This window comes from Lissotriton helveticus, chromosome 12 (genome assembly GCF_964261635.1).
Source record: "Lissotriton helveticus chromosome 12, aLisHel1.1, whole genome shotgun sequence".
Taxonomy (NCBI): domain Eukaryota; kingdom Metazoa; phylum Chordata; class Amphibia; order Caudata; family Salamandridae; genus Lissotriton; species Lissotriton helveticus.
The window spans coordinates 82,589,863-82,617,797 of NC_136073.1; the positions used below are offsets into that span (position 1 = coordinate 82,589,863).

General features: G+C 44.5%; 1 protein-coding gene across 1 annotated transcript in view; it reads right to left on the reverse strand.

Moving 5' to 3' along the window:
• Positions 1-690: 690 nt before the first annotated feature.
• The window catches only part of LOC144797878 (extracellular calcium-sensing receptor-like), a 140,598-nt gene continuing 113,353 nt past the window's right edge, over positions 691-27,935 (reverse strand). Inside the window, exons 3-6 of the mRNA XM_078668679.1 lie at positions 16,549-17,370; positions 6,622-6,846; positions 1,713-1,836; positions 691-1,619 (exon numbers count right to left, since the gene is read on the reverse strand). Coding sequence (XP_078524805.1) covers positions 691-1,619; positions 1,713-1,836; positions 6,622-6,846; positions 16,549-17,370 — 2,100 coding nt within the window. The remainder of the gene's footprint in view (positions 1,620-1,712; positions 1,837-6,621; positions 6,847-16,548; positions 17,371-27,935) is intronic.

The window sequence follows — 27,935 nt, forward strand, 5'->3', positions numbered from 1 at the left end:
ATATACCAACCCTATTGTGCAAGTCAGTAACCTATTACTGACCCGCAAAATAGGGTTTGCAAGTCACTATTAGGAAGGGGCATGTGAAGGGCATCGCTTCCTAATAGCGAGTCGCACTGGTAGGTATGAATGTTTTGGGACCGGGAATGCGTCCGCCACACATTTGCATATTGCCACCAATTTCAAAATGGTGGTAAGCCATTCCCAAACAGGAGGGGGTCCCCAGGGGACCCCTTCCTCTTTGTGAAGGGGGTAACAAACATTTTTTCAGAGCAGGCAGTGATCCCAAGGACCACTGCCTACTGTAAAAAAATGAAAAGAAAACGAAATTTTTATTTTTGAAATGCATCCCATTTTCCTATAAGGAGAATGGGCTGCATTTAAAAAACTGCTTTATTTAAAAAGCAGTCACAGACATGGTGGTCAGCTGACCCCAGCAGGCCACCATCCCTGTGAGGGCCAATCATCCCCAATGGGTCACAAATTGTGACCTGCTTCATGAATATTAATAAGGCAGTCTCTTGCAACCCATTTGGGAATCTCAAATAGTGTCTGGGACACTGCTGTACATCAGATTTTCTGACTCCTAAATCGTTAGTTGCCAAAAATCGCGATTCGCAAAACTCGTCGGTTATACATGTGGCCCTAAGTCCTTAATGCAGGATTATAAGTCACTAAAACACATTCTTTTTATAACCCCTTCATCTTGCTGCTCTGCCTTGTTCCCCGTCCCATTAGATGACCTTTTGTGTTCATCTCAGCTCTAAACAAGATCACGTAGCATTTGGGGAAATATATACAGGCAACTAAGGAAGAACTAGAAGATAAGATGGCAAAAATCTCCATGGCCACCATGTACTTGCCCTTGGTGCTCAGATAGGCAGGAATAAATGACAGCCAGACACTGAGGAAGGCCAGCATGCTGAAAGTGATGTATTGAGCCTCATTGAAGCTATTAGGCAATTTTCTGGCCAGGAAGGCAACTATGAAACTAATGGTTGCCAGAAGCCCCAAATACCCCAGCATGCACCAGAAGGCAATGGAAGATCCCTCATTACACTGGATTAGGATAATTCCAGGCTGAATGTCGATATTATATTCTGAAAATGGGGGAGTCACGGCCAGCCAAAAGACGCAGAGCAGAATCTGGATAAGTGTACAAACACTGATGATCATATAGGACAACTGAGGCCCAACCCATCTCCTGAAGTCACCGTTGGGTTTGGTGGCATTGAAGGCAATAACCACCATGATGGTTCTGGCCAAGATGCAAGAGACACAAAGAGCAAATGTGATGCCAAAAGCTGCTTGACGAAGAAGACATTTTTCTGCAGTTGGAAAACCAATAAACACCAAAGAACAGAGAAAGCATAAGGAGAGTGACAGAAGCAGGATGTAGCTGAGATTAGAATTACTGGCTTTGACGACAGGGGTGTTCCGGTAATAAATGAAGAGGCCAAAGATGACAATGGGGATCATTGATAAGGAAATGGTCGTTGTTGCTAAGACTGCACCGAAAGGTTCCTGATAGGCAAGAAACTCTGTGACCTTTGGGATACATCTGTTCTGTTTATCATTGGGCCAGAGATCCCAGGGACATCCAAAGCATTCGTTAGAGTCTGAAAGGTAAAAATAATGGAAACTACATAAGAGCCATTGTTAAACCACAAGAAGATCATACGTTAAATGTCCTTATCTGCTGGTTCTCTTACCTGTTGGGTTAGAAATTTCCCCAGGAAGGCATTGAACACACTGGAAGCAACAAATAGGCTTTCCTGGTATGATAACTTTCCGGAATCCGCTGGGGCAACCAGGACTGCAGACAGAGACAGGTATCTTAAAAAACAAAACAAGGTCACATGGGATGCGAGATAAATTATGAATGTTAAATATCCCATCAAACCTTTTTGATATCGTAACTGAAAATTATATCTGATTCAATCAGCCATATTGGATATTAGAGTCTATACAAGGGAGGCTTGATAGTTGTTTTACTTGGGCAGAATTTGAGGATATTGTAGTGATTTGTACTAATAATGATAAATGTTCCTAGTTGACAGGAGTTTGGAGCAAGCCACAGGTATGGAGAATTTGTCAAAGTAGCAAAGGGATCTTCTCAAATGATGCAAAACCACAAATTCCAAAAAGGCTAGTAGGTTCTCACCAAGTCTTGTGCATCTCTTTATTGTGAAAGTGAATTAATTCTTATTAAAGAAAATGAGGCTTGATACCACTGCACGATGCAAGTATTCTGAAACTGAGACTCGTGTCCAAATTTTAATGGGAACAATGTGCACAACAGTTGACTGATACCATACTTTAACATGCACAGTAGTGTTCTGAAAGCAAGTTAAAGCAGTGAAAGTCCTTGGTTTGTGCTACAGAAGGAGCTTCCAACATCTTTTGTTGTGTCACTCATAATCTATCTCAGTTACAACTTATGCTGTCACCATGAACTGTATAGGCCATCGATCATCGGGAACATTATGCCAATATTATAATTTTTAGGAAGACTGCACCACAAATGATGTGTAAAAGTGATATAAAAGTAAAATATCTTGAAAGGACCCAATTTTGACTTTTTATCACGTAAGGCACAATGAAATCTGACTACCAGTGCACTGGAAAATATGCGGATCCTCTTCTTCCTGCTGTTCATGACAGTGGTGGCCATAGATGGGCACCCAACAATATTCTACTGGATACAGGAATTTGCAACGTCTTACAAATGAGGCTTCACCATAGAAGTGTTCAGCTTTTAAGATAAAATTAGACATTTATAAACCCACCAGATCAAGCCTAGGGCTCCAGATAGTCCCAGTACAGATCTGCCCAGCTCTTATTTTGCAGTTCTCGTTTGCACTGTGCTACTTAGGCAGAATGCTTTACAGGAAAATAAAACCCGTTCCATAAGACAGCCTGAGTCCAATACTATTGCACATTTGTTGCTCATGGCAGTACTGCTGTGTGGGCTGTTTTGCACCAAGAACATAAAATGACAATCCATAATGTTGATCTGTATTTGCCAAGGATTGGACGCTTGAACCATCTCTTGACTTCACTTATAGACTGCCCAAAGAAAGGGCAAATCCTTCCAATAGTGCGATGCCACCCTTCAAGGAATGGCACATTTGAATGATGTGAAATGTCTCCTGAAGAGGGTCCCAAGCAGGACGTAAACCCTACAAAAGGGAAAACCTCCTTGGCAATCTTGTGCATCTCGATAGAAGATTAGAAATGAATAGTGCAAAACACCAAGCTGCTGAAGAAGAAAAAGAAGGAAAAAAAATCTGGACCAAATTCCAGAAGCGGAATTCAGGAGAAAGTTTCAACCGCAATAAGCAAATCAACAGGGACAGCAATGGAAGCAGAGGGAGTAAGAATGTGAACGAATAAGGGGAGGAACGCGTTGTGACGCATCCTTCCCTTAAACTGCCTTCATATGTGTGGTTTTATCAGGGACTTACATCACGGGAAAATCCCTTACTTATGATGCACTGGGAAACTCAGAGAACATCCTATGGAGAGACCACCATCTTGGATAGGGCATGTTGTTGTAAGGCTTAACCTCGCCTTTGTTTAGGAAAATATATTCCCCTCTCTCCTCTTAGAACAAGGCCTAATTTAAATGTGAACATTCGATTTGATGGACAAACTTACTACAAGAAATATAGTCTTTGCATCCTTGACATTCTGATTCAATAGCATTCTGTAATTGTTAAAAGCTGTGGGTTAAGCACATATATGTGGGAATGCGTTTTGCATGGATCTCCTATGAAAGATTACACAGTGCTCCATGATGATGGAGGAGAGAATATTTTAAGGTGGAACTAGAGCTTGGCCTGAGACAGACGTTTGAACTGGTCTAAGTACAAGACTAGTGTATGGCATGACATGGTTTGCATAGGCAGCCAGCACCCCAGTAGTCAGTCAATGAACTCAATGTGTCATTTACTATGAATGTGTTGTTATTTGGTCATGTTGGTCAAGGGCAAAGGTGTGCCATGGTTCAACGATGCTCTTAGGCTACTGAAACGATCTTTGTGCAAGAGCGAGAGAGCCTGGCGTAAAGAGTATGAACCCAGCGCCCGGGCCTCATATGCGCTGGCATTTGCCACCTACAAACAGGCATTAATTTCCAGGAAAGCTGAATTCTATGAGGACAGAATCCCTGCAGCAAGTAACCGCCAGAAAGAAACCTTCAAGGTCCTGACCGAGCTAAGGAAAAACAAGGAGCAGAATCTCTCCTTAACTCAAGAAGACTGTCACAAATTTCAGTCTTTCTTTACAAAAAAAAATCGGATCTCCTGACAGAAATCCATCATACCCCGAGGTTTAACTGCCCTGAAAGCCCCTCATCGACACCCCCTTTGATTGTCCATGCTCTTAGCATGCTACCCCCACTCACTAAGGAGTCTCTGGCAGGCCTGATGGGGCGAGTGAAATCAGGGTCACCAGCAGACCCCTGCCCACCCAGGATATTTAAGCTAGCCCTGCTAGGAATAGAGGACGACGTACTCTCCCTCCTTAACAGTTCCCTGGAAACAGGACAGGTCCCCACTAATTTCAAGGAGGCTCGCCTGATCCTGCTTTTAAAGAAGCCTGGTGCAGACACCAAGATCTTGAAAAATGTTAGGCCTATATCACAGCTGCATTTTCTAGCCAAAGTAATCAAACAGCACGTTCTCCCACACCTCTCTCGCCATCTTGAAAACAACCTCCGATTAGAACCGAACCAGGCCGGCTTTAGGGCCCATCACAGCATGGAATTGGTTATGCTTTCCGTGCTGGATGATCTGAGACTCAGGGCAGACAAAAAGATCCCGTGTGCCCTGGTGTTGTTAGACCTCTCCGCGGCATTCGACATGGTCAATCATGACCCGTTACTGTCGCAGCTGGGGGACCTCGGCATTCAGGGCACCGCGCACGCCTGGCTAACTTAATTTCTCAAAAACCGTTCCCAGAGAGTCCAACTGGCAAATTTGGTCTCCAACCCAGCAAGTCTCTCATGTGAAGTTCCCCAAGTCTCTGTACTTTCACCTCTTCTTTTTAAGTCTTATCTGCAACCTTTGATCTCTGCATTAAACCAGATAGAGTGCCGGCTCTTCAACTATGCCGATGACACTTACATTATTATTCAAATTGACAACTCACCCTCAGCATATGTTAGATTGCAAAATATACTAAAATTTACGGTCACTTGGATGTCAGCCAATTCGCTAAAGATAAACCCGGACAAAACAGAGGTGCTGGCGATTACCACAGCGTCCAGCCCCTGGATGACCTTCTCTGGCCAAAAGAACTGGGGCCCTCTCCGGAACCAGCGGCTGCTGTGAAAAGCCTGGGCATTCATATAGATGCCAAACTTTCCATGACAAAACAAGTCTCATTAGTTGTCAGTACTTGCGTAGGCCTACTAAGACAACTGCGGAAAATATCTCGACTTCTGACCTCGGCCACCCTCAGATGGGCGGTATCAGCTATGATCCTGTCGCGTCTGGGTTATGGCAACTCGCTGTATACTGGCCTCCCCGAACAACTGTTGGCCAGATTACAAACAGTCATGAACGACGCAGCAAGACTAATCTTTAAAAAACCAAGACAGGCACACGCTACACCACTGTTACATGAGCTCCATTGGCTCCCAATTAGGCAGAGAATCATGTTCAAGGGCCTCTGTACCACACATAAAGCCCTGTACGGATAAGCCCCAAGATACATCAAGGAGCGCTTAGTCCCCTACGCTCCCAGCAGGACTCTCCGATCAGCAGATGCCACCCTTCTGGTTTGTCCCGCTTTAAATTATCCGCTATGGGAGGGCGATCTTTCTCCAATGCATTTCCCGTAGCCTGGAACAACTTTCCAGGGAACGTGCGCAAGGAACCTAACCTCCTGCCGTTCAGGAAGAAAATTAAAAATGTTCTCTTCCTGGAGGCTTGGGGTACGTCCTAGCAGCTCCCGGCCCCTCCATCGAACCTGTGTGTACCCTCTGACAAGCGCTTAGAGACCCCTGGGTGATAAGGAGCATTACAAATCTAAATAAATAAATAAAAATAAGGACCATTACAAATCTAAATAAATAAATAAAAATAAAATTGTTCTCGTATGGGGCTGTGATTCAGCTTGATTTGGGGGCTGCTATTTCTGAATGGCATTTGGACATGTGTGATCTATATTGAGTTCTGTGTGGTCTGCTGCACTAAATTGAATTTACTTTCTTGTAAAATAACTGCTATCTCTGACTTGTTGTAATGAATCCTTGCTCTATCCTATCTCAGTATAGGAATTTCTATATTTGCTTGCAAGCATAGAGTTCAATTACCGGAGTAGCTCTTTGTGCATCCCAGTGATGGGCTGAATGGATGTTTTTAATACACATTATGCATTTCCCCCACTTCTATACCAAACGTGTTTAATTGCTAAATGGGTCTATTCTTGTGTTCACGATGTATATCCGAATAATGTGGCCATGTTACTGAATTGGACAGACCCTAGCCAGTTTCAGTACAACCCCTTGCATGTGCATATACCCAGTTATCTGAATGTCCTTATACTTGTGCTCTTAAAAAAGGTACTGGAACAGATGTGATAGACTCCTACCTGAAAGTTGCAGGCCCTTACCTGTGTCTTCCCAGCAGCCCACTGGACAGAGCTAGAATTGATCACCAAGGTTTTCCCTGAAGGGGCGCTGGAGTCATAGCTGCCCACCTTCACATGCTTGGTGATGGCATCAGGATCCCGCTGCCAGTTTACAATGTCATACAATACTGGAGGGTTGCCATGTTCATCAAAGAACGTCTCAATGGTTTCCCTTTGCAAGCGAACCTTCTTGATGTAGTGAAGAAGCTAGAGTCAAAGAGAGGCTAAAACAGATTTTGCTACATTCTGCATTCACTTTCATATATTACAATTTTAAACTTCCTGTGTTCTATTCATGCCCATGTGATTGGTTCTCCATAGGGACTTTGCATGAAGTGTGCATTAGCATATCCTATTAAACAGTGCTTAATTTGTGAAAATGAAGAGCCATGGATCTGGTCAGGAGGCCACTGCAGCTTGCACCACACATTGCCCCAACCATACTTCCAATGATAGTAACAAAATAGCTACTAACCATAGTACTCCTATCAGTGTGACAATTCGGACTATTCCAGGTACCCAAATCTATAAGAATGGATTAAGTGGCATGTAATAGTCCTTTGTAAAGTATATTGAACTAATATTTAACTATTGTTGTGGTCATCTCTACATTGTGCAGACAGTGCCACCTTGTCGCAGACTATCACAAGCACCGGTATTGACAATTTAGTGCCGGTGCCGAGCACCGGAAATCACCGCCTCGAATTAAGCTCTAGCATTGGAGGACATTCCAGATACATTTTAGTAGATATGTAGACACTGTTACTGTTAAAACATCCATAAAATAGGCGATTAACTGTTTTTCTAGATAGATGTTTCTATTACCCAGTCCACCTACCAATTTCTTACTTGCAGAATTACCCCCTAACTCTGAAATGTACAATGTAGATCCAGGAGGGCCTGAGCTAGGTCATACTTTCACCATGCCCAACACAATGTGGTGTTTTGGGCCCCTCTCATCTCTAATGTATTGAGGGAAGCAGTGAGGGAAAATCTCATTAACTCCTGGAGAGAAGCCATTATATGACCATTTACTAAAAATAGGACCGAAAGTCAACTGCATGTTGCCACCTGATCTCACTAATTGATTCTACAGCAAAGGCTCTGAAACAGGTAATATTGGACAAACTGGAGGACTGGGCTGAGACAAACATCTTTTTCTCACCAGTAGAATATTGTTTTCAACCCAGTTTAGGACTGTGGAGGAAACCTTAAATCTCAAACTTATTACGGGCAAACTCATCAAATCCACGGGAGCTCTCCTGTGCTTTTGACCTAGTGGACAGGGGTATGTAGTGGGAGCTCTTGGCCCAGGCAGATGTCGATGTTCCTCTCCTAGATCATGTAAAGTATTTACATTAGGACTAAACAACAAAAGTCCACTATGCGCCGAATTGGGATTGTAGTGGTCCGATAAAAGTTGCAAGAGGGGTCAGATAGGGCCATATATTAGCCCCCTTCCTCTTTTTATTCTATATCAATTCTTTGAGAATTGTTTTAAGATCATACGGCAAGGACGTCTTTAGAATAGGTCCCCAGCCAGTCCTGGCACTGCTCCATGCGGATGATGTGGTTCTTTTAGTATAAACTGCTAATGGTCTATAAAATCTTTTAAATGTTTTTATGATTTTATGACCAAAATCAATCTGAAGGTGAACCATAAAAAATTATTCATTTTGACATGCGGTCCAAAAAATATTAACTCTAAAAAATGTAATATGAAAAGGTACCTGCTTTTAATTACCTAGCGATACTTTTGGATGTTAACGGGATAATGGACAGGTTAATAAATCCTAGAGTACAAATGATGGGGGCGTCTTGTGACACTATCTTTAGATAAGCTAAAAGATTAGGCCATAAGCCAATCAAGGAGATGACCCAGCTCAATAAATGCAAGTGCCTTTCAGTTGGCATATGCAGAGATAGAGTCTGGGGCTATCTTTCCCCCGGCTAAATATAGGTAGTCGAAAACAGATTTTTGTGTATGCTTTTAGTCAGTCCGAAAGCTACATTGAGTCTTATCTCCCATCTGGAATGTGTATGAGTTTTGGGGAGGACCACGTTAATATAGCCCCTTTATTATTGTAGTTAAAGCTATTGCATACTCCTAGGACAGAGTTTTCAGAGCAGTTGCTGGCAGACTGCCTTAGTTTAGATACCATGTCTGCTATCCCCTGGTTGGCCTATGTTAAAAATACCTTTCATACTCTGGGACATAATCATCTTTCCAACTCGTCTGAAAGTATTACCTGTAAATCTAAAGAAATAGTCAAACAATTTGGAGGCAACATACGTTTTAATTGGACTGAGGATACAAGGAACCCATTACCGGCTTTAGGCCTTATTTGTGGAGACAACATCCACCAACAGGGACATTTTGCAAGTATACTTATTGCTGGATACATTACAGTGACACAGAAATCTGGCTACCTTATCTTTGCCCTGAAGAAGCCCTCGTGAAGGGTGGAACGCGTTGGCTGTTTTCCACATGTGAACAAAGGGCTTTTGAAAAACAAAGACTTGCAACAAAACTCACAACAGATGATGAATGAACTTTGCTTTGTGTGCACTTTAATTTGCTGATTTTGTATATTGCCTCTAATCAGCCTTTTCTCTTGTATTTATTTGTGGTCATGTGGCAGCTGGCCATTTGAGGTGGGCAATACGAGTTGAATTTACTTTTTGTGACTAGCCTAGTAGCCTAGGTAGTGCAGTTATTGTTTACCCTGCTGCCTTTTGCCTTTGTTGATAAACATTTAGGGGCTTGTCTGGCCTTTGGTTAGAATGTGCCTCTTGTTGGTTGTGAGGCCCATTATTGGTTGTCACCATGGGCATTTCAAACAGCCATACTGTAGACCTGGGGTTTCCAACAGGTCGATTGCGAGCTACTAGCACTGTGTAGGCTGCCACTGAGTAGTTCACAGATGATAAATGCCCGTCAACAGTCTTGATAATGTACAGTTGGCCACTTGATAAATGCAGCTGTTTAACATAAGGAAAAGGTTTCTGTGAGATCTCGAAGGCTGACAGTGGAGGATGATTCAGCCTGGCCTCTTCTGAAAATGTATTTATTTGCTTCTTTTTCTACTTTCCTTCTTGTCTCTTCTTTCTTATGTTTCCCTTTTTCTCGCTTTCATGTCTTTCACTCCCTTTTCAATTTTTTTTTATCTCCTTTCTTTGTTTTTCTTCCTATCTTTTTACCTTACATATTTCTTTCCATACTACTTTTTCATTTCCTCCTTTGATGTCCACTCTTTTATTTTCTTTCTCTTTCTGCTTTCTTCTGGTCTATTCTTCTCAACTTTTAAGTTTGTTTCTAATTTCAACCTCAACTTTTCTCCATTAGCTCCTTTTTCCCTTTCTTTCTTTTTTCAATTTTCTGTTCCATTATCTTCAGTCCTTCTTTTTTCTCTGCTCCTTTCTTCTTCTTCCTTTTTATCTTTAATTCTTTCTTCGCCTTTGATTCTCGCCTTCTTTCTCTTAATAATTATTTTCTTTGCTCTGTCATTCTTTCCTATTTACCTCCCCTTCTCTCTTTTTCCTTTTTCCACTTATTTTTTCTTCTTGTCCTTTATTGATTTCTCTTCTTATTTACTTCCTTTCCTTTGTCCTATGTTTCTTTCTCTACTTCTTTCTCTGCTTTTTTCTTTACTCTTCACTTCTTTAATCCAGTCTCGCCTTATCTTCCTTCTTTGTCTTCACCTAATCGTCCCTTCTGTTATACTTTTATCTTTCTCTTTTTGAATATACATATTGTACTTTTTCCTTTCTTTTCTCCATTCTTCCTCTACTGATGTTCTTTTCCCCATGCATTTCCTTCCTTCCTTTCTGAATGTTTTATCTTCTCTTCCTATCTCTTTTTTCTCGAATTTTTCACTTCTCTACTTTCTATCTTTTTCTCATTCTCTTCTATTCTCTTCTATTTTTTCTTCTCTTCTCCATCTGTCTTCCCCATTTTCTTCTTAATGTCCCTTTCTTCCTTTATCTCCTTTCTTTCTTTTGCTCTTTTCTCTGTTTATTACTTTGTCTTATTATTTCTCTCCTTTCTTTTGTCACCTTGTTTCCTTGTCTTTCTCAGCTTTCCTTCTTTTTTCATTTCTTTCTCTCTTGCCTTTTTTTCACTCATGCTGTCATTCTTTAGTTGTTTGTCTCTTTGTCTTCCTCGCTTCCTCTAATATTTTGCCTCGCTTATTTTTCTTTCATTCTCCTTTTCACTGTCTCTAGAGCAAATGGAAAAAATCCATTGGGACCGCGAATGTAAACCTTTTGCTTTAAAGCTCATGTGCCATTGAGGTTTTATTCTCTCTTTGTTTAAGTTATTTGACATTTGTGTGCATTTGTTGTATACTTGTTAGGCAGTAGCTCATGGCAATTTTCAATTAACAGAATTAGCTCCCAATATTAGAGAGTTTGGAGACCACTGCTGTAGACATTTGCTGATTTGCATGTAGAATTTAGTAATGTGTAATACATTACTTTTCATTTTTATAGGAAAACAAACTGACTGAACACCAATTTACAAAGTGTTGTTGATGCATTGCTGAATTCTGAGTCTCTAGCCCACGTCAGTTCCTCTGGATAAGTCTTGGACAGTTTGCCTTGCTCCTTTGAGTGCTAGAAATGGGTAATCCTAGAACACCAAAGGCAAAATACCCTTGTATTCAAAAGCATTGCAGCACTCAAAAAGAGGCATTAAAGTTAATGTCTACTGGCTAGCTTTTAATCAAGGCTTTCCAGAATACTTAAAAGGAAGGATAATCTTTATATGAAGAGTCATTCCATAAAACTTGTTACTAAACATTTCATCACTTATGATCAACACTCATTCCAGTTGTTGATGAGCATTAGGTTTTCTAAAATGATGTCTTTTTTATTTTGCACCTCCCTCCTCCACAGAAATGATCACTCAGTTGTCCATGCTAGGGTTCTGTGAAGCTTCAAAAAATGTACAAGAAAACTTTGTGCGTGACTTGCCAACACTCCACAAGATTTGGAATAGGTGCGATGGTTGTAATATTTAAAAAATACTTTGTAAGAACAATCTAGCAAAAGTGGATTTTGGAAAAAAACACTACTCTTTGTGGAAAATGTTTTAAAGGAGTAACAGCCTGATTCATGAAGCGAAATAGCGCCCGCAATGGCTGCGAAAACGCAATTGCGGGTGCAAAACACGGAATCGGCATTCAAGTACGAAATAGCGAAATCGCTAAAAAATAATAGCGAGCGGAATAGCGATTACGCTGTAAAAGTCGCAGACTCCGGGAAGTCGAGCATTAGCGATAATGAAATAGCGACCAACCACGGAATCTGCAAATTGAATAGCGAAACGCAATATTGTCTCATTCGGCATTCATGAAAGAAATACATTAGCGAAAAAGCGCTAAATCGCACATTAGCGCGGCGCAATTTAAGGACAACTCAAAGCAGGTGGTAACCATAAAAGCCATGATTAACCAAAATTTGAAAAACTGTTAGCCAATCACCAACAGGTCCAGGCCTGACCAATCACACATAAGGACATTCAGCAGCAGCAATAGGCGTTCCACAATGCCTGGGATGTACATGGTGGTGAGGCGGCGAAGGCTACAGCGAGCAGCACGGAGGAGACGCATGAGGCAGGCAAGGATTTACCGGCAGCGGGTCACCTTGCTGGGGCAAACCAGAGAACAGATTTAAGCTAAATACAGGCTGAATGGGGAAATGATCACCTGGCTGATACAAGAACTCGACCCCATCATGCAGCACCCAACAAGGCGAAACAATTCTGTGCCCACACATGTGCAGGTATTGTGCAGCCTGCACCTCCTGGCATCCGGCAGTTTCCAGGGCATAGTAGCCGCTGCTGGGGGGATATCCCAGCCCACCATGTCACGCTGCCTCCACACTTTTGTTGACGCCATGCTCACCCAGCTCCACCGGCACATCACATTTCCCACGAGCCAACAGGATTTGGACCTCACAAAACTACAATTTTATAATGTTGCCCATTTTCCCCATGTCCTTGGCTGCATAGACTGTACCCACGTCGCCATCTGCCCACCAGCTGGCACGGAGTATATGTACCGCAACAGGAAGTCGTACCACTCCCTCAACATACAGATGGTCTGCAATGCCAAGACCATCATCACTGACATTGTGGCCCAGTACCCAGGGAGTACCCATGACTCCTTTATCTTCAGGCACAGCGGACTCCACACACGACTGATCAGGGGAGAGTTTGGGGAAGGACACCTACTTGGTAAGTACACTTTGTCGACAATGTCACATTGCTATGAAGTAACTGCGCTGCACAGGCAATCAACATCTGCTCCTCTCATTCAGGTGACAGTGGCTACGCCCTACGGGAATACCTCCTGACCCCTTACCTCAACCCTGCCACACCTCAGCAACGCCGCTACAATGTTGCGCACATCCGGACAAGGAACTGTATTGAAAGGACATTTGGCCTGCTCAAGAGCAGGTTTCGTATACTGCACAAGACAGGTGGGGCCATGTATTACAGTCCTGCAGCGTGCTGCCGCATTGTGGCTGTCTGTGCAATGCTTCATAACATTGCAACCAAGCGCCGGATACCAGTTGACATCTCAGGCAGTGAATCTGAGGGGGACGACCGGCCACCAGCACATGCGCACCATGCACGCGGGGAGAACCCAGCTGAAGGCCACAGACGTCGCAACCACATCACAGCTAACAATTTCTAGCCCACCCCCTTCCCCCACCCCATATATCACAATTGCATGCAAACTGTAATGATTACACAAGGCGTATGTGTGCACCAAAATAAATGTATTTGTTATAATCACAAAAAAAAAAGGGTCTTGGTAACAACTATTTACAAAATGCAGTATTCATGCAAACTGCATGAGACGGTCCATGGCAGGCTTAAGTTCAGCCTGCGCCTGTGTCCCTGACACAATGTCATTGGCGCCTCCGGCGCACAATTCCCAGGCGCCTGTGAGGCTCTTCCTCATCCTGGGCAGCTGGAGCAGGCGTAGCCCTTGTGCTGCGCCTAGGTGGGGGGGCCTGCGTGGCAGAGTGGCTGCTGACACTGGAGGCACCCTCACTAGCATCATCACCCCCCACAATTGCCGGTAGCACAGGTGCGTGCAGTGCGGTGACGGCGGTGGTCAAATGCTCCAGCACCCGGGTAATATCCTCGCAGCACTGGACCAGTTGGTGCTGCTGGGTCAACGAGCGCCGCGCAAGCAGGGTGGTGGCATTTGCCGAGACATAATTGGAGCGGCTATAGGTGGACAGCCGGCTCAGCAACTGGTGGTGGCGCCTGCTTGCAACACTGCGGTGCTTCACCAGCGCTGCAGTGTTGTCTTCCATAGCCGCCGTCATGCGGTCCATGGCCGTCGTCATGCGGTCCATCCTCTCCCCGACTCCAGCCACATTGCGGCCTATCTTATGAAGCTGGAGCTGGATTGCTCCTTGCTGCTGGGACTGCCGCTGGTGTATGCGGAGCATGCGCCGCTCCACGCTCATGCAGGCATGGAGATGCCCATTGCCCCGCCTGCTGTTGGGCCGCTGTGTAGCGGATGTGGCTGGCCCAGATCTTATTGGACGTGCTGCAGGTGTTGTAGCAGCTGGTGTTGCAGGTGCGGCAGCCACTGGAGGCACATTGGTGGGGTGCCTGGCTCTGGCAGACGGTGGGCCTGCAGGTGTTGTAGCAGCAGAGGCGGGGGGCCTGGCCTTGGCAGACGGTGGGCCTGCAGGTGTTGTAGCAGCAGAGGCGGGGGGCCTGGCCTTGGCAGACGGTGGGCCTGCAGGTGTTGTAGCAGCAGAGGCGGGGGGCCTGGCCTTGGCAGACGGTGGGCCTGCAGGTGTTGTAGCAGCAGAGGCGGGGGGCCTGGCCTTGGCAGACGGTGGGCCTGCAGGTGTTGTAGCAGCAGAGGCGGGGGGCCTGGCCTTGGCAGATGGTGGGCCTGCAGGTGTTGTGGCAGCAGAGGCGGGGGGCCTGGCTGCTGGTGTTGGCGCTGCTGCAGGGGCTGGTAGCTGTGTATCAGGTAGGGATTCCTCCTCCTGGGCCTCCTCATCGATCAGCAGCCTCTCACTGTCACTGCTGTCACCCGCACCTGTGAAGGTAAGTGGATACTCATTAGGTGCATGTGACTGTCAGACGTGCAGATGCTACATGCATGCTGGGTGTCATTCCCTGGGTGGCTGTGTATTTGCGCACTTTGGAACCTTTCTGGGCGCATTGTGGTACTACTACATTGTGGACATACTACGTCTCCCACAATGCTTCAGGTCATTTCCTGATGCACAACATAGGCATGACTAAGGGCCAATGAGTGAGCCTATTTGGTCAGGGGCGGTCATAGGGGACAGGGTCGCAGTCGCATGCCACTTACCTTGGGTGTCTTGGGTGGGGCGGGAGGAGTCCAGAGGGGTCACGCCAACACACGCCTCCCTCTCCAAGGTGTCCTCTACCTGGTCCTCCAGGGGGGTGTTGGGTGGGACAGTCGGTCCACCACCTCCGGTGCCTGATGCCTCACCAAGGCGCTCCGCCACCCTCTCCTTGGCACGGCCTCGGAGGTCGTACCACCGCTTTTTAAGCTCCTCCAGAGACCTGTCCGCAACGCCCACAGAGTTCACACTGGAGGCAATCCCCACCCATATCCTCCTCTTCTCCTGCTCTGGGACCCTCCGGGAGTTGGCACCAAACAGCTGGTCGTGGTTGGCCACCACCCCTTCGATGAGGTTCTCCAGCTCCTGTTCGGAGAATTTCAGTTTGCGCTTGCGGCCAGCGCTGTTGCTGGGGCCTGGCTGGGGTTCGTCCGACATGTCGGTCGCTATTTCGGCGGGGTTGTGAGTCGCTAACGGCGGTTTAGCGGCAGCTTTCGGTCTTCAACACTCGACTGATAGCGTCACTGTGTTGTTTGGGGGTGGGATTTGGCTGCTTCCTGGTTGTGATGTCATCACGGTGCTCGTAATGCGTCTTCCCGTTTTCCAGATCCCGCGAGATTGCGACTCGCATTCCCGATCGCACGGGATTGCGAGTCGCTATCCCGTGCGATCGGGATTGCGAGTCGCTATCCCGTGCGATCAGGATTGCGAGTCGCTATCCCGATCGCAGGTAGCCGGAAATAGCGATTTTTCTGCGTTTTTTGTCGGTCGCTAACGGCTTTAGCGCCCGCGTGCGAGTCGCTATTTTTTTCCCGAAAAGTACATGAATGCCGTTTTGCGTTTCCTCAATAGCGAGTCGCTATTAATCGCTATTAGGGACACGCAAAACGGCCCGTACATGAATCAGGCTGCAAGTTCTTACTCAGAAATGTTTACTGAGAGTTGAGGTTCTATTACTTTCTTTGAACTGGTTAAGTTGTGCAGAATTCTACAATTTTTTTTCTGGGATTTACGTACCTTGGATGTATGCAGTCTGCATGTTGAAATATAATTAAATTAAAACTTCTACATTCAGGATTTCCATTGAGTGAGCTACAGAAGTCTTTGAATGCACTGCATTTTCTTCATATTTTGCTGCCACCTTGGTTACACTATGTGAGCTAATGTGACAGATAGGTAAATAAATGTGAAATACGTGTGCAGGTCTGTGAGATTTTTAGTATTAGTACCTGAAATATCTTGGGCTTTGCTATCTTGGGATTCCCATATTACCTCTATTACAGACATTTGTCAGATAAATTAACTAGATTTGGTTGATATTGTTCATCTAATTTGACGTAGAAGAAGCCCACGCTAAAGTCATACTCTATGCTACTACATGATTGTAATTGCATCACTTAGGACCTTCATCATAATTTGCTACAGAGACAGTCCAGACAGTGGTTTGCCATGATATCTGCCAATGTGAACTTACATTTGTTGTTACTATAGCTTCACCTGTACCTATCTTAACTTTCTCAGTATGTCTCTTGAATAATCAACAGCAAGGTAACTTACCTGCCATGGATGGAAAGATGAAATATTTGCACAAGCCTCTTGAGGGAAATGCTCGCCATATTGCATGCATTGCCTTAGATCCTCCAGTGCCAGGGCAGTAGCATACACAGCCTTATAGATATTGTAAGTTAATCTAAATTCCATGATGCTGTTGATATGAATGTTTTCCAGTTTTTCAGCTCCAGTACATTTCTTGGTTGTGTTGTCCCTGGTCAAGAGGTTTCCCCAGTCCATCCACTGGCAATTAAAAACACTTTCCCAGAACTTTCTCACAAAACTATCCCCTGGAGATGTTGAAGGGTGAATGCTGGTGAAATACTGTTGAAAACCCGCCATCTCTCCACTGTGAATTGCAAACCCAATGGTGCTAGCCAGGATTTCAGAGTATTTCTCAAAAGAAACAGGAAACGTAGTTGACCACCCTTCGCTGCCAATCCATATTTTTCCAGTAATTTTTTGCCTCAACATCTCATCCAGGAGAGGAGGCAGGTAGGTGACAGACGAAAAAAGGACAATGGCTTTGGCTGTTGAGTTTTTGATAACTTGGACAATATGAAAAGCATTCTTGTCTACTCGGCTTATGAGAATGTTCTCGTTGAAGGCCACACAAGCTCCAGCCTTGATAAGCTCTTGCTGTACTATTTGACTGCCTACTTGTCCATATTCATCATCCGAGGCCAAAATTCCAACCCATGTCCATCCAAAGTGTATCACTAACTGGGCCAGCCCACGTGACTGGAAGTCATCACTGGGAATAGTGCGGAAAAAGGATGGGAACTGGTTTCGGTCTCCTAAAAGTGGGCTTGTTGATCCATAACTGATCTTTTGGAAAATAAAAACAGATACTCAAATTTATGGCATTTTCAAATGGAAATATAAAAACAATAGTGAGTTGCATTTTGAGCGATCCAAACTCCCCATCCTAAATGTCATTTACACCTTTGGTCCAAAATCAGTTTAATTATGTTTAATGTATTGTTAGATGTGTCCTGCCTCTGTTGCTGTAAGGTAACATACTCAGACACTACTTTAATCAAATAAACAAATTGTGAAAGCATGTTAAACCAAATTGGCTAAATGATACACAAACTAAACAATAATACAATTAATATGACAATCAATCATTTTCTTTTAAATTACAGCATGCATGAAACAGGTATTGAGTGACTAAGGCCCAAAAAGAAAATTTTAGAGTCATCACAACTGTATGCCTTTCAAACGTCTAAACAAAGAAATTGCTGCCTCCTCAATCCCTTTGTAAATAAAGAAAAGCTGTTGTCCAAGGTCCTGATTTTCTGAGGTTTCAGTGCTGCCTCTGGTGAACATAAATATATATAATAAAAGAAGGTTTACTCTGCTTTTGATGAGGAAGGTAATGACAGTCTCCACTAGGTTGAGACATATAGTGGTAAGCCTCACAGGCCCTCAAAACCGCCTTGTGCAAACTCTAGCACAACTATCCCCAAAAAAGTGACCTGCGGTTTACACAAGACAAGAGAACTTGTTTTTTTCCTTGGGTGGATGTGATATTTTGTAGAATAATACATCTTGGAGGCAGCCTATTTGTATGTGTACTTAAAAGATTGAGTAGATGTGTGTATGCTTGTATTTGTTAGAACTTTACTTATTACCCTTTTATGCTTCTAGTTTTCCAAAAATGTATGAATTCTAGAATAAATGGTACAATGGCAGAGCATTTTATTAAATGTCACTAACCACACCCTTCTGATGTGTGCTCACATTGACGCTCTGTTCCACATTCGGCAGCCACGCACACCCAGCAACTTCAGCCACAGCGTATCGCGCCGTGCTGACGTCGGGCATACCGACCGTCTGCGCAGGCGCGATTTGGAGCTTACGAAGGATTTCACGGCGGTGGCAGCTACGCGGGGGAAAACGCCGTCCGAAACACCGAGGCAGGCGGAGGACCCACGGTACGGGCAGAGAGGGCCCGTGAAGCCTGGTAGAAGGTGAACCTTGGGAAATACACCTTTAAAGAGGGCAGAGGACCCGTAGCGTGGAGCGTAGAGCCCCTGAGCAGCCCGGCGGAAGCAGCCCAGTCGAAGGAGGGCTTTGGAAAGTCTGTGGCTCTAGGCTTGCCGGGGTTGCATAGTGAAGGTTAAGTGGGGGCACCTTGCATTAGCCCTTTTACATGTTGTCCTTTAAAACGCTGGGAGAACTCAAGTCAGCGCTTGAACTTTTAATTTGCCGATGGTGGCAGGAGGCTGAATGTGTGCAAAGGCAGACCGAGGAACAGAGGTAAGTGGGGAGTAGTATGTCCTATCCTTAACTCAAAGGTGGAAAGGCTGTAACTGTTTAACCAACTGAGGCTATGATTGTTTATTTAAAAATATCAGCGGCAATTTTAGTTATCAAAATTTAAAGTCAAGAGTGGTAAAAAGGAGCTGTTCTCCCCAGTAATTACAGGAGTCGGGGAAGTACCACCCTACCAGGCCTCACCGTTGTTGCTCTGTGCACTGAGAGGGTCCAAAGAAAAAGAGAAGCTAATAAAAATGTCACGGCCAAAGTAAGAGCCCGCAAAAACTTAAAAACTGGTAAAAAGTCAGAGAAGATCTTATCAGATACCGGAGAAGGCAGTGGAACAGGCAACCCAAAATCGGCGTTAAGTGAGCCAGCTAGAAGGAAGAAACAAACTACAAGAAATGTACAATCCTTGTTACTAACACCCAAATCTGCAAAGCCAAAGGTAACAAGGGGTGGCTCATCAGTATCGAATTCGATCAAAGACTTTTTGGGAAGACACTTTAAGGGGAAGGATGTAACTAGTAAGGAGGCAAGTGTCGTGGCAGATACAAACTCTGAGGCTAGGAGTAATGAGATCTTAACCTCCTTGAATCGGTCTATAATTAATTTAACTGGGGTCCCGCTGAATCCACGATTGTCTTCTTCGCCAACAATGTTCCAGCGGTCACCTGATTGTGAAATCGAGGACGAAGGGTAAGATATACCCACAAGTAGTAAAGAAATAAGCCCAAAAAACTTAAATGGAACTATGTCACAATCTAAGGAGAATGTGGATGTGGACTGCTCTTTTGGTTTATGGAATGATCAATTGCACTCACCACTGCATGGGCTTGAGATTACAGGAACCTCGAGTACTTCCATGCTTGAGGTTATGTGGATCCTTAAAAAAACCCTGCAGCATCTGCTAGAGGTTTCTGTACTAAACAATGATCTTTTAAAAACCCATGGGGAGCAGTCCAAAGCAATTTTGGGAGAGTTGTCCCAAATTAGAGGCTTACAGCCTGATTCATGAAGCGAAATAGCGCCCGCAATGGCTGCGAAAACGCAATTGCGGGTGCAAAACACGGAATCGGCATTCAAGTACGAAATAGCGAAATCGCTAAAAAATAATAGCGAGCGGAATAGCGATTACGCTGTAAAAGTCGCAGACTCCGGGAAGTCGAGCATTAGCGATAATGAAATAGCGACCAACCACGGAATCTGCGAATTGAATAGCGAAACGCAATATTGTCTCAATCGGCATTCATGAAAGAAATACATTAGCGAAAAAGCGCTAAATCGCACATTAGCGCGGCGCAATTTAAGGACAACTCAAAGCAGGTGGTAACCATAAAAGCCATGATTAACCAAAATTTGAAAAACTGTTAGCCAACCACCAACAGGTCCAGGCCTGACCAATCACACATAAGGACATTCAGCAGCAGCAATAGGCGTTCCACAATGCATGGGATGTACATGGTGGTGAGGCGGCGAAGGCTACAGCGAGCAGCACGGAGGAGACGCATGAGGCAGGCAAGGATTTACCGGCAGCGGGTCACCTTGCTGGGGCAAACCAGAGAACAGATTTATGCTAAATACAGGCTGAATGGGGAAATGATCACCTGGCTGATACAAGAACTCGACCCCATCATGCAGCACCCAACAAGGCGAAACAATTCTGTGCCCTGTGGTAAATAAATAAATAATACCTCTATTTTTGAATGGATAAATGAATAACAGATAGCTCAATAAATAAGAGTCAAGATTCGAGGTAGTAGGAGTTTGCAGGTTTAATACAGCATAAAGGACAGGAACAGGACAACCTGCACGGGAACAGGATGGCAGCGCTGCCGGGGGCAGGATCAGAATCGGCACAACATTTAATAACAGTCCACAAATATATATACTAAAACAGTTACATTACAATGAATTACAGTAGGCGGAGCAGTGGGTGTGGTCAATAGCAGTCGCGAAAGATAAGGGTGAAAATGGGTGTAACAGGGGCGTATACATAGACATGTGATGTAAACGTAACAGAATATGTCATAAATGGGGCGGAAACATGGAGGGGGCTACCTAAGGAGCCGGGACCTCTAACCTAATGGTGCGCGTAAACTGACAATGACGTGTTACTAGGAGAAGCTGGGGGCTATGAACTCTGTGCTAGGAGCAGAGACTGAAGTCTGGAGAGTCAGGGCGACATGTACCTAAACAGTATCTAGTATCTGATGTTTAGAGAACATGTTGATATAAACTAAGAGTCAGGAGGGGAGAGGCTAACGGACTCTAAGACTGGAGCATGCATTATTCTACATGTAGTGCGTGATGAAGAATATTAAATGACCATTAAATGCAGTATTTCTCTTACATGGAGACGTAAAGGCTAGACAATGACGGAAACTATTGATGCGATTCAGTAGCTTAGGAATGCAGAGAAGGAGGGCTGGACTGATAACTAGAATCATAACATACTCTTGGCAGACTCGTAGGCAGAGCCAGGCTGAGCCGGGCACTGTGAGGCAGGAAGTAAGTGAAGGGTCGAGGATACAGGTGGGGGCTGTATCGCTCCTCAGCGAGGCTCAGGAGACAGGAGCTGAATCTGGTGTCCGGGCCCTTTTGAGGCCTAGAAACGGGGACTTTACAATGAAATAACGTGCACACTGAGAAACGTGGCAACGTAACTTTACATAGGCCTGATACTCGTAGCTTTCACGAGAACTGGAAACTGGCATACTAGTGATGGACACAACTGTAATTGCGTCTTTAATCAAACATACAGGATACATATGCATATTTAATCATGCACACATAACATAAGATGGAGGACATGTAGGGACACAGAACATGGCAAAATTTACTTTTCCACATTCCCTCCTTGTCACTACGTTTCCATCAGGAAACATCAATATTCATGATACCATCTATCATTTCATACAGTATCATTTGCTCGTCTCGAGTTTTCTTGGAACTGGATTTAGGACGGGACTTGGGACTAGGAACACATGATGTAGCACAAATGCCGCAAATCGCAGGGCCACATTGTAAACAGAGGCTGCAACTGAATATGATCGCTACTGCAATACCCAGAAATGACAATACTTTCCATCCCCAGGCGGAAATTATATTCCAGAACCAACCGGACCATGTCCAGGTGCCTGGATCTTGGTGTAACATATGGGCAATTTTATGGAGTCTGGTAATAGCTGAATAAACAGACGGTGCGTTATTAGGAATGAAAATGCAGCAACTAGATCCGATGACTCTACAGGCCCCGCCCCTATCGGCCAGTATGACGTCAAGGACGAGACGATTCTGGAGCACGACAATTCTCATAAAGGATTGTTCTTCGGTTAAGTTACCTAGAGCAGAAGTAGTCTCAATCACTACTGCTTCAAGTGTTCTGGTTAATCTACGTATCAGTTTACTATTTACAACAGTACCTAAGTAGGGGAAGACACCTTTATTGATATCTATGTATTGTTCTAGAGCAGTTTCAGTATAATCGACAATCGGGAGATTTCTCTTGTGTCTAGTATGTACTAGGTGGGAATTCCTATGATAGTCAGGTGGGGCTAGGAAAACTGGTGGCAGTAGGAAGGCAATGTAACATGTACCCTCCCAATCGAGGGGCAGACGAACATATGCGGTCTGACCACAAACAAAATAAGAATGACGTGAAGCTTTGAAAATAGATTTCCTACTGTCACTATACTTGACAATAGTAGTACAATCACTATGGCCTACATGTATGGAACCATTATTTCGGACACATAATTCACCTTTGACTGGTAGTACTGAAATAGCAGGTAAGTCTGGAGTAGAATCAGACTGAACATTCAGGACCATGAAATTCGAAGAATAATTACCTAGATTATAAACTTCATTCTCTAGATCTAACCCTGTTCTGTGGGGAAGACCTTGCTTGTCTGGGAAACATGTACTGTTCAGAAAAGACATATCTGTTGAGGATGACGTTAACGTGGACCATGCTCCACACGAACCATTATGTGAAAATGGATAAGGAAAGAGTGGCAGAACTCCCTTCGGTGTCTGGAAAGGGGGGAGTCGACCACACACCCAACAATTTGTGGCATTGTTGGTCTGGTGTGAATAATGTAACATGCGGATAAAAGAATTATTTCGCATAGCGAGACGATATGAGAGTTCATGAGGAGGCAGATCACTAAACGTGTGCTCTACTGTAACATTAGCAGACTTATTTACATGAGAAACTGAAAAATACAAATAAAATGCATAACTGGTGCAGGAGATCATAATGCTGAAATATAGCAGAAAACATAAAATAATAGTGCAACTTCTAGAGTTCTCACTAACTCTCTCTCTGTGGGGGTCTATTATATACATGTCAGAAACCGGTCTAACCGTTTCACCTAGGGGAGGACTTAGACAATCAAACTGGCTGACTTATTTTACTAGACCTTAGTTTAAGCTTATACTCCTGTTGCGGAGTTTTCTCTAACAGGGAAGGGTTCGTAGCAATGTCTTTTGCGGGACAGTCCTTAAGAATAGTACTTTGGCAGTCTTTAAGATCCTCGGAAATGTTCTTTGAAACAGGTTTCAATCCAAAAAATCTTTTCACATGTGACAAATGGACCCAGCCCTTCCTGCCTTCCAGCTTGACGGCAGTACGGGTGGCCAGGAGGACCTGTCGGGGTTCCTTCCAGCGAGGCTCCAGCGGACTTGAACGATCAAAGTTCCTGACCAAAACCATGGATCCGGGAACGATTTCATGCGGTGCCACCTCGGTATTGTCTGGAAATGCGGCAGCAACCTGTGAACGACAAGAGTTGAGGGCAGACATCAAGGAAGCTAGGTAATCTGTCAGCATATTACTTGAAACATCGGTAATACTTCGAGGTCTAGGTGTACCCCACATGTTAGGGGGGCGGCCGAATACGACCTCATAAGGGGACAGGCCTGATCTGGAATGTGCGACCATGCGCATATAAAACAAGGCAACTGGCAGAGCTACTAGCCAGTCCACACCTTTCTCTTTACATACTTTTGCGATTCGGATTTTCAGGGTCTGATTATGTCTCTCTACGAGACCGGCTGCTTCTGGATGGCGTACACAATGGAACTTCCACTGGTACCCTAACAAAAGGGAAACATGTTTCATCAACTCGGATGAGAATGGCTGGCCGTTGTCAGAATATACGACTCTAGGGAGTCCGTAGCGGGGGAAGAATTCACGAACCAACTGCTTGGCAGTGGTCGCGGCTGTGTAATCTGGGACTGGATATGCCTCTGTCCACCTGGACAAAGCGCATACCACTACAAGGACATACTTGAAACCTCGACATCGCTCCATCTGAATATAATCCATCTGGAGGACTTCAAAAGGGTGGTCAGGGGGCTGGAATCCACCTTGTTCCACCGGAACACTTTTACCTGGATTAAACTGACAACATATCATACAGGTACGGACTTTCTGCTTGGCTGCAGCTCGTAAATGCTTGTTGAACCAAATGTTCTGGATACTGTCTAACATAGCTTTTTCTCCTAAATGTGCTGGACTATGTGCGGTATTGATAATGACTTGAACCATAGAATCGGGGAGAAACCATGTGGCTTTACCCTTTGTTACCCATCCCTGATCTGTCTGGACCCCTCCTTGTTCGGACCATTTCTTGATTTCATCGGGAGTAGCATGTAACTGGATATCTATGACATCTTGAGTGGGGTCCTTAACTGTCATACAGGTAGTCAGATCTGGAGTGTATGTCGGTGTCTTATTAACTGGAATGTCTGGTGTCTGTGCTGTAAGCTTGGCTGTGCGATCTGTTAGATCATTACCTTGAGAAATAGTGTCAGTAACTTTCGTATGTGCTTTGCATTTCATGATAGCAATGGATGTCGGTAAGTGTATGGCATCTAACAGAGCTTGAATAAGGAGACCATGCTGAATCTTGGTTCCATGAGAAGTCATGAAACCTCTCTCCTGCCAGAGCACTCCGAAGTCGTGTACGACTCCAAATGCGTAACGTGAATCTGTGTAAACATTAACTTTCAGGTTCTTGGCGTGTATGCAGGCTTGTGTCAGAGCAACTAGCTCTGCTGCTTGAGCAGACAGGGTGTCAATACGGTGTGTTTCAATAACTTCAGTGTCAGTAGTCACTGCATACGCGGCTACTAGTTCTCCTGTACTTGTTCTCATACATGAACCATCCACATAAAGTGTCAGGTCGGGATCTGGTAATGGAATATCTGTCAGATCTTGTCTTGGCTTAGTCATAATATTAACTACTTCCACACAGTCGTGTGTGGCAGGATTTGAATGTACTGACGGTAACAGTGTGGCAGGATTTAGAACGTTGCAGCGTCTGATTTCTATGTGTGGCTGGAACAGTGTCAATTCATAACCTGTTAAACGTGCAATTGTCAAGTGCTGAGTCTGTGTTCGGTTTAAAAGAACTTCCACGGAGTGTGGGACTTGTACTGTCAAGGAATGTCCTAATACTATGGAATCACTTTGTCTGATAGCTAGTGCTGTGGCTGCAACTGACTTGAGGCACGCAGGCAGAGCCTGGGCTACAGGATCTAATGTGCTCGAAAAATAAGCACAGGGCTTGTATTGTCCTGCTTGATCTTGTGTGAGAACAGATAATGCTGTACTTTCGCGTTCAGTGACAAAAAGTGTAAAAGGCTTACTGTAGTTCGGTGTTGCTAGAACTGGAGCTTGGCATAGAGCTTTCTTTAACTCATTAAAACTAAGTGTATGTTCAGATGTCCAAGGGAGGACAGTCGATACGGCTGCCTCCTGTGTCGTTAACTGTATCAGTGGTTTAGCTAGAAATGCATACTGAGGAATCCATTGTCTGCAGTAAGAAGTAAGGCCAATAAAAGCACGTACCTCCTTCTGGGTCTTGGGCTGAGGAAGACTCGCTATTAACTGGATACGGTCGGGTGTCAACTGCCTACCCCTCTTGGACAGTAAGTGGCCTAAATAGATCACTTGCTGGACACAGAATTGAAGCTTAGAAGGGGACACCTTGTGCCCCATCTCGGCAAGGAAATACAAGACTGTAAGGGATGCTCGCTCGCAAGCACGTTCAGAACGGGCTGTGATCAGTAGATCATCGACATACTGGAGCAGGGCAGTGTCAGTTGGCATGTGAATATTGTCTAGTTGTCTCTTAAGTGCTTGACTGTAAATACTTGGACTTTCTGTGAAACCTTGAGGAGCGCGTGTGAACATATAGCTCCTTCCATTTAAACAAAATCCGAAAAGAAACTGGCTGTCTGGATGAATGGGGACACTGAAGAACGCGTTCTTGAGGTCTATGACTGTAAAAAATGAGGCTTCAGAATCAATGGCTGTCAATAGGGAAGAGATATCTGGGACAACTGGGTACTGGGGAATAATACATTTATTAAGCTCTCGGAGATCAATCACTAATCGATATACTGGGGGTGCATTTGGATCAGTACGTTTCATGACTGGAATGATCGGAGAATTACATACATTGGAGTCAGTTTCTACAACTACTCCTTGAGCGATGAGCTCGTCAATAATTTTGGATAAGGCTGCTACAGCCTCAGGTGGCAATCTGTACTGCCTGATTCGTGGTAACACTACACCTGGCTTGAGAGTCACACGATGGGGTGTGATTTGCATATAACCAACATCAGTTGGACCTTGTGCCCATAGATGCTGCGGAACATTAGACAATCTCGGATCAAAATCTCGTAATACATAGTGACCCTTGAAGTCACGTAGGAACAATCGTATTCCCTCGGGGGAGCAGCATATGACTGCACCTAATTCTTTCAGTGTCTTAATGCCTAACAGATTTTCTGGACATGACTTCGTAAGTAACAGATCAGTAGTGCGGGACAATGGACCTACTTCTAGAGTAACTGGCTGAGATATCTCATTTACAATAGGCTTTCCTGAAAATCCAAGGGAAACATTTCTTGAGCCTGAGAGCGGAGCCCCTGGAACTTCGGCGTGACTGATGGTGGTCCTACTTGCCCCTGTATCAATCAAAAACTTTCTGTCTCTCCCTAATACTTGACTATGAACATAGGGACCCTCTTGATCTACAGGTATCTCGATGAGAGGCAAGCCTACCTCCCTCTCTAGGCTGTTTCATGAATATGGCTGATACTCTGGATACTCAGACTGCGCATACTGGTACATCTGCTGTGTAACATGCTGTGTTGCAGCAATAGGCTGCGGTGCTGGAACTGTCTGTTGTGCATTCTGTGGCTGAGAAGTCTGTGAAACTTGTTCTTGTCTAGGTGGACGTGGTCTTTCTTTAGTCTTACCAGTAGCTATATTGTGTTTCAGAACTGCACACTCGTTTATAAAATGACCTGGCTGTTTACAATAATTGCATGTCCCTTTAACGGGAGCTGTAGGATGACTGGCTTGATTCGGACCCCTCTTCTGACTGTCTTGAGGAATAGATTGTGCAACTAGTACTTTCGTTTTCGTGTCTTTCATACGTTTTCTTTCATGATCTTGTTCTTCTCTGATTCTATTCTGGTGGTATTGGAGCATCTGTAACATCTGGGACGGGGTATTAGCTTGCCAGGTACTTTCGACTTTCAAAACTCGATTCTTAACTTGTGGACTTGAATTCTCGACTAGTTTAGTAACAAAAAGATGAGGGTATGACTCGCTACTTGTCTTGAGGCCACTGTTTATACTAAAACATTTCTCGAATCTAGAATAAAAATCACTAGTGTCTTCGTCTTGTTTCTGTTTACAGGCTGAGATTGCATCCCAGTCTTCCTTTTTCGTGGCTAATAATCTTGGCAAAACTTGTATTAACAGTTCTGGTAATTCTTTACATTTCTCTCCTAGACCGGTACCTGGTACTCGTATCTTATCTTCAGCTTCGAGAACTGCCCAATCGATCTTTTTCTCTCCCACCTCCCAATCTTTTTCCTTGAGTTTTTCATATACCCCTGCGGGCAACAGGACCTTTAACATTTTAATTATATCTGGATACGTGTATTCTCCCATACGGAGCATGTCCTTTAATTCTCGGTGGAACCCTGCTGGATCTTTATCATGACAGGGAATTAACTTTTTCATCTCTAAGAGTTCCATCTTTGTAATCGGAGTGTAAACAAACACTCGTTGCATTTCACCATCTGTTGTCCTAACTGGG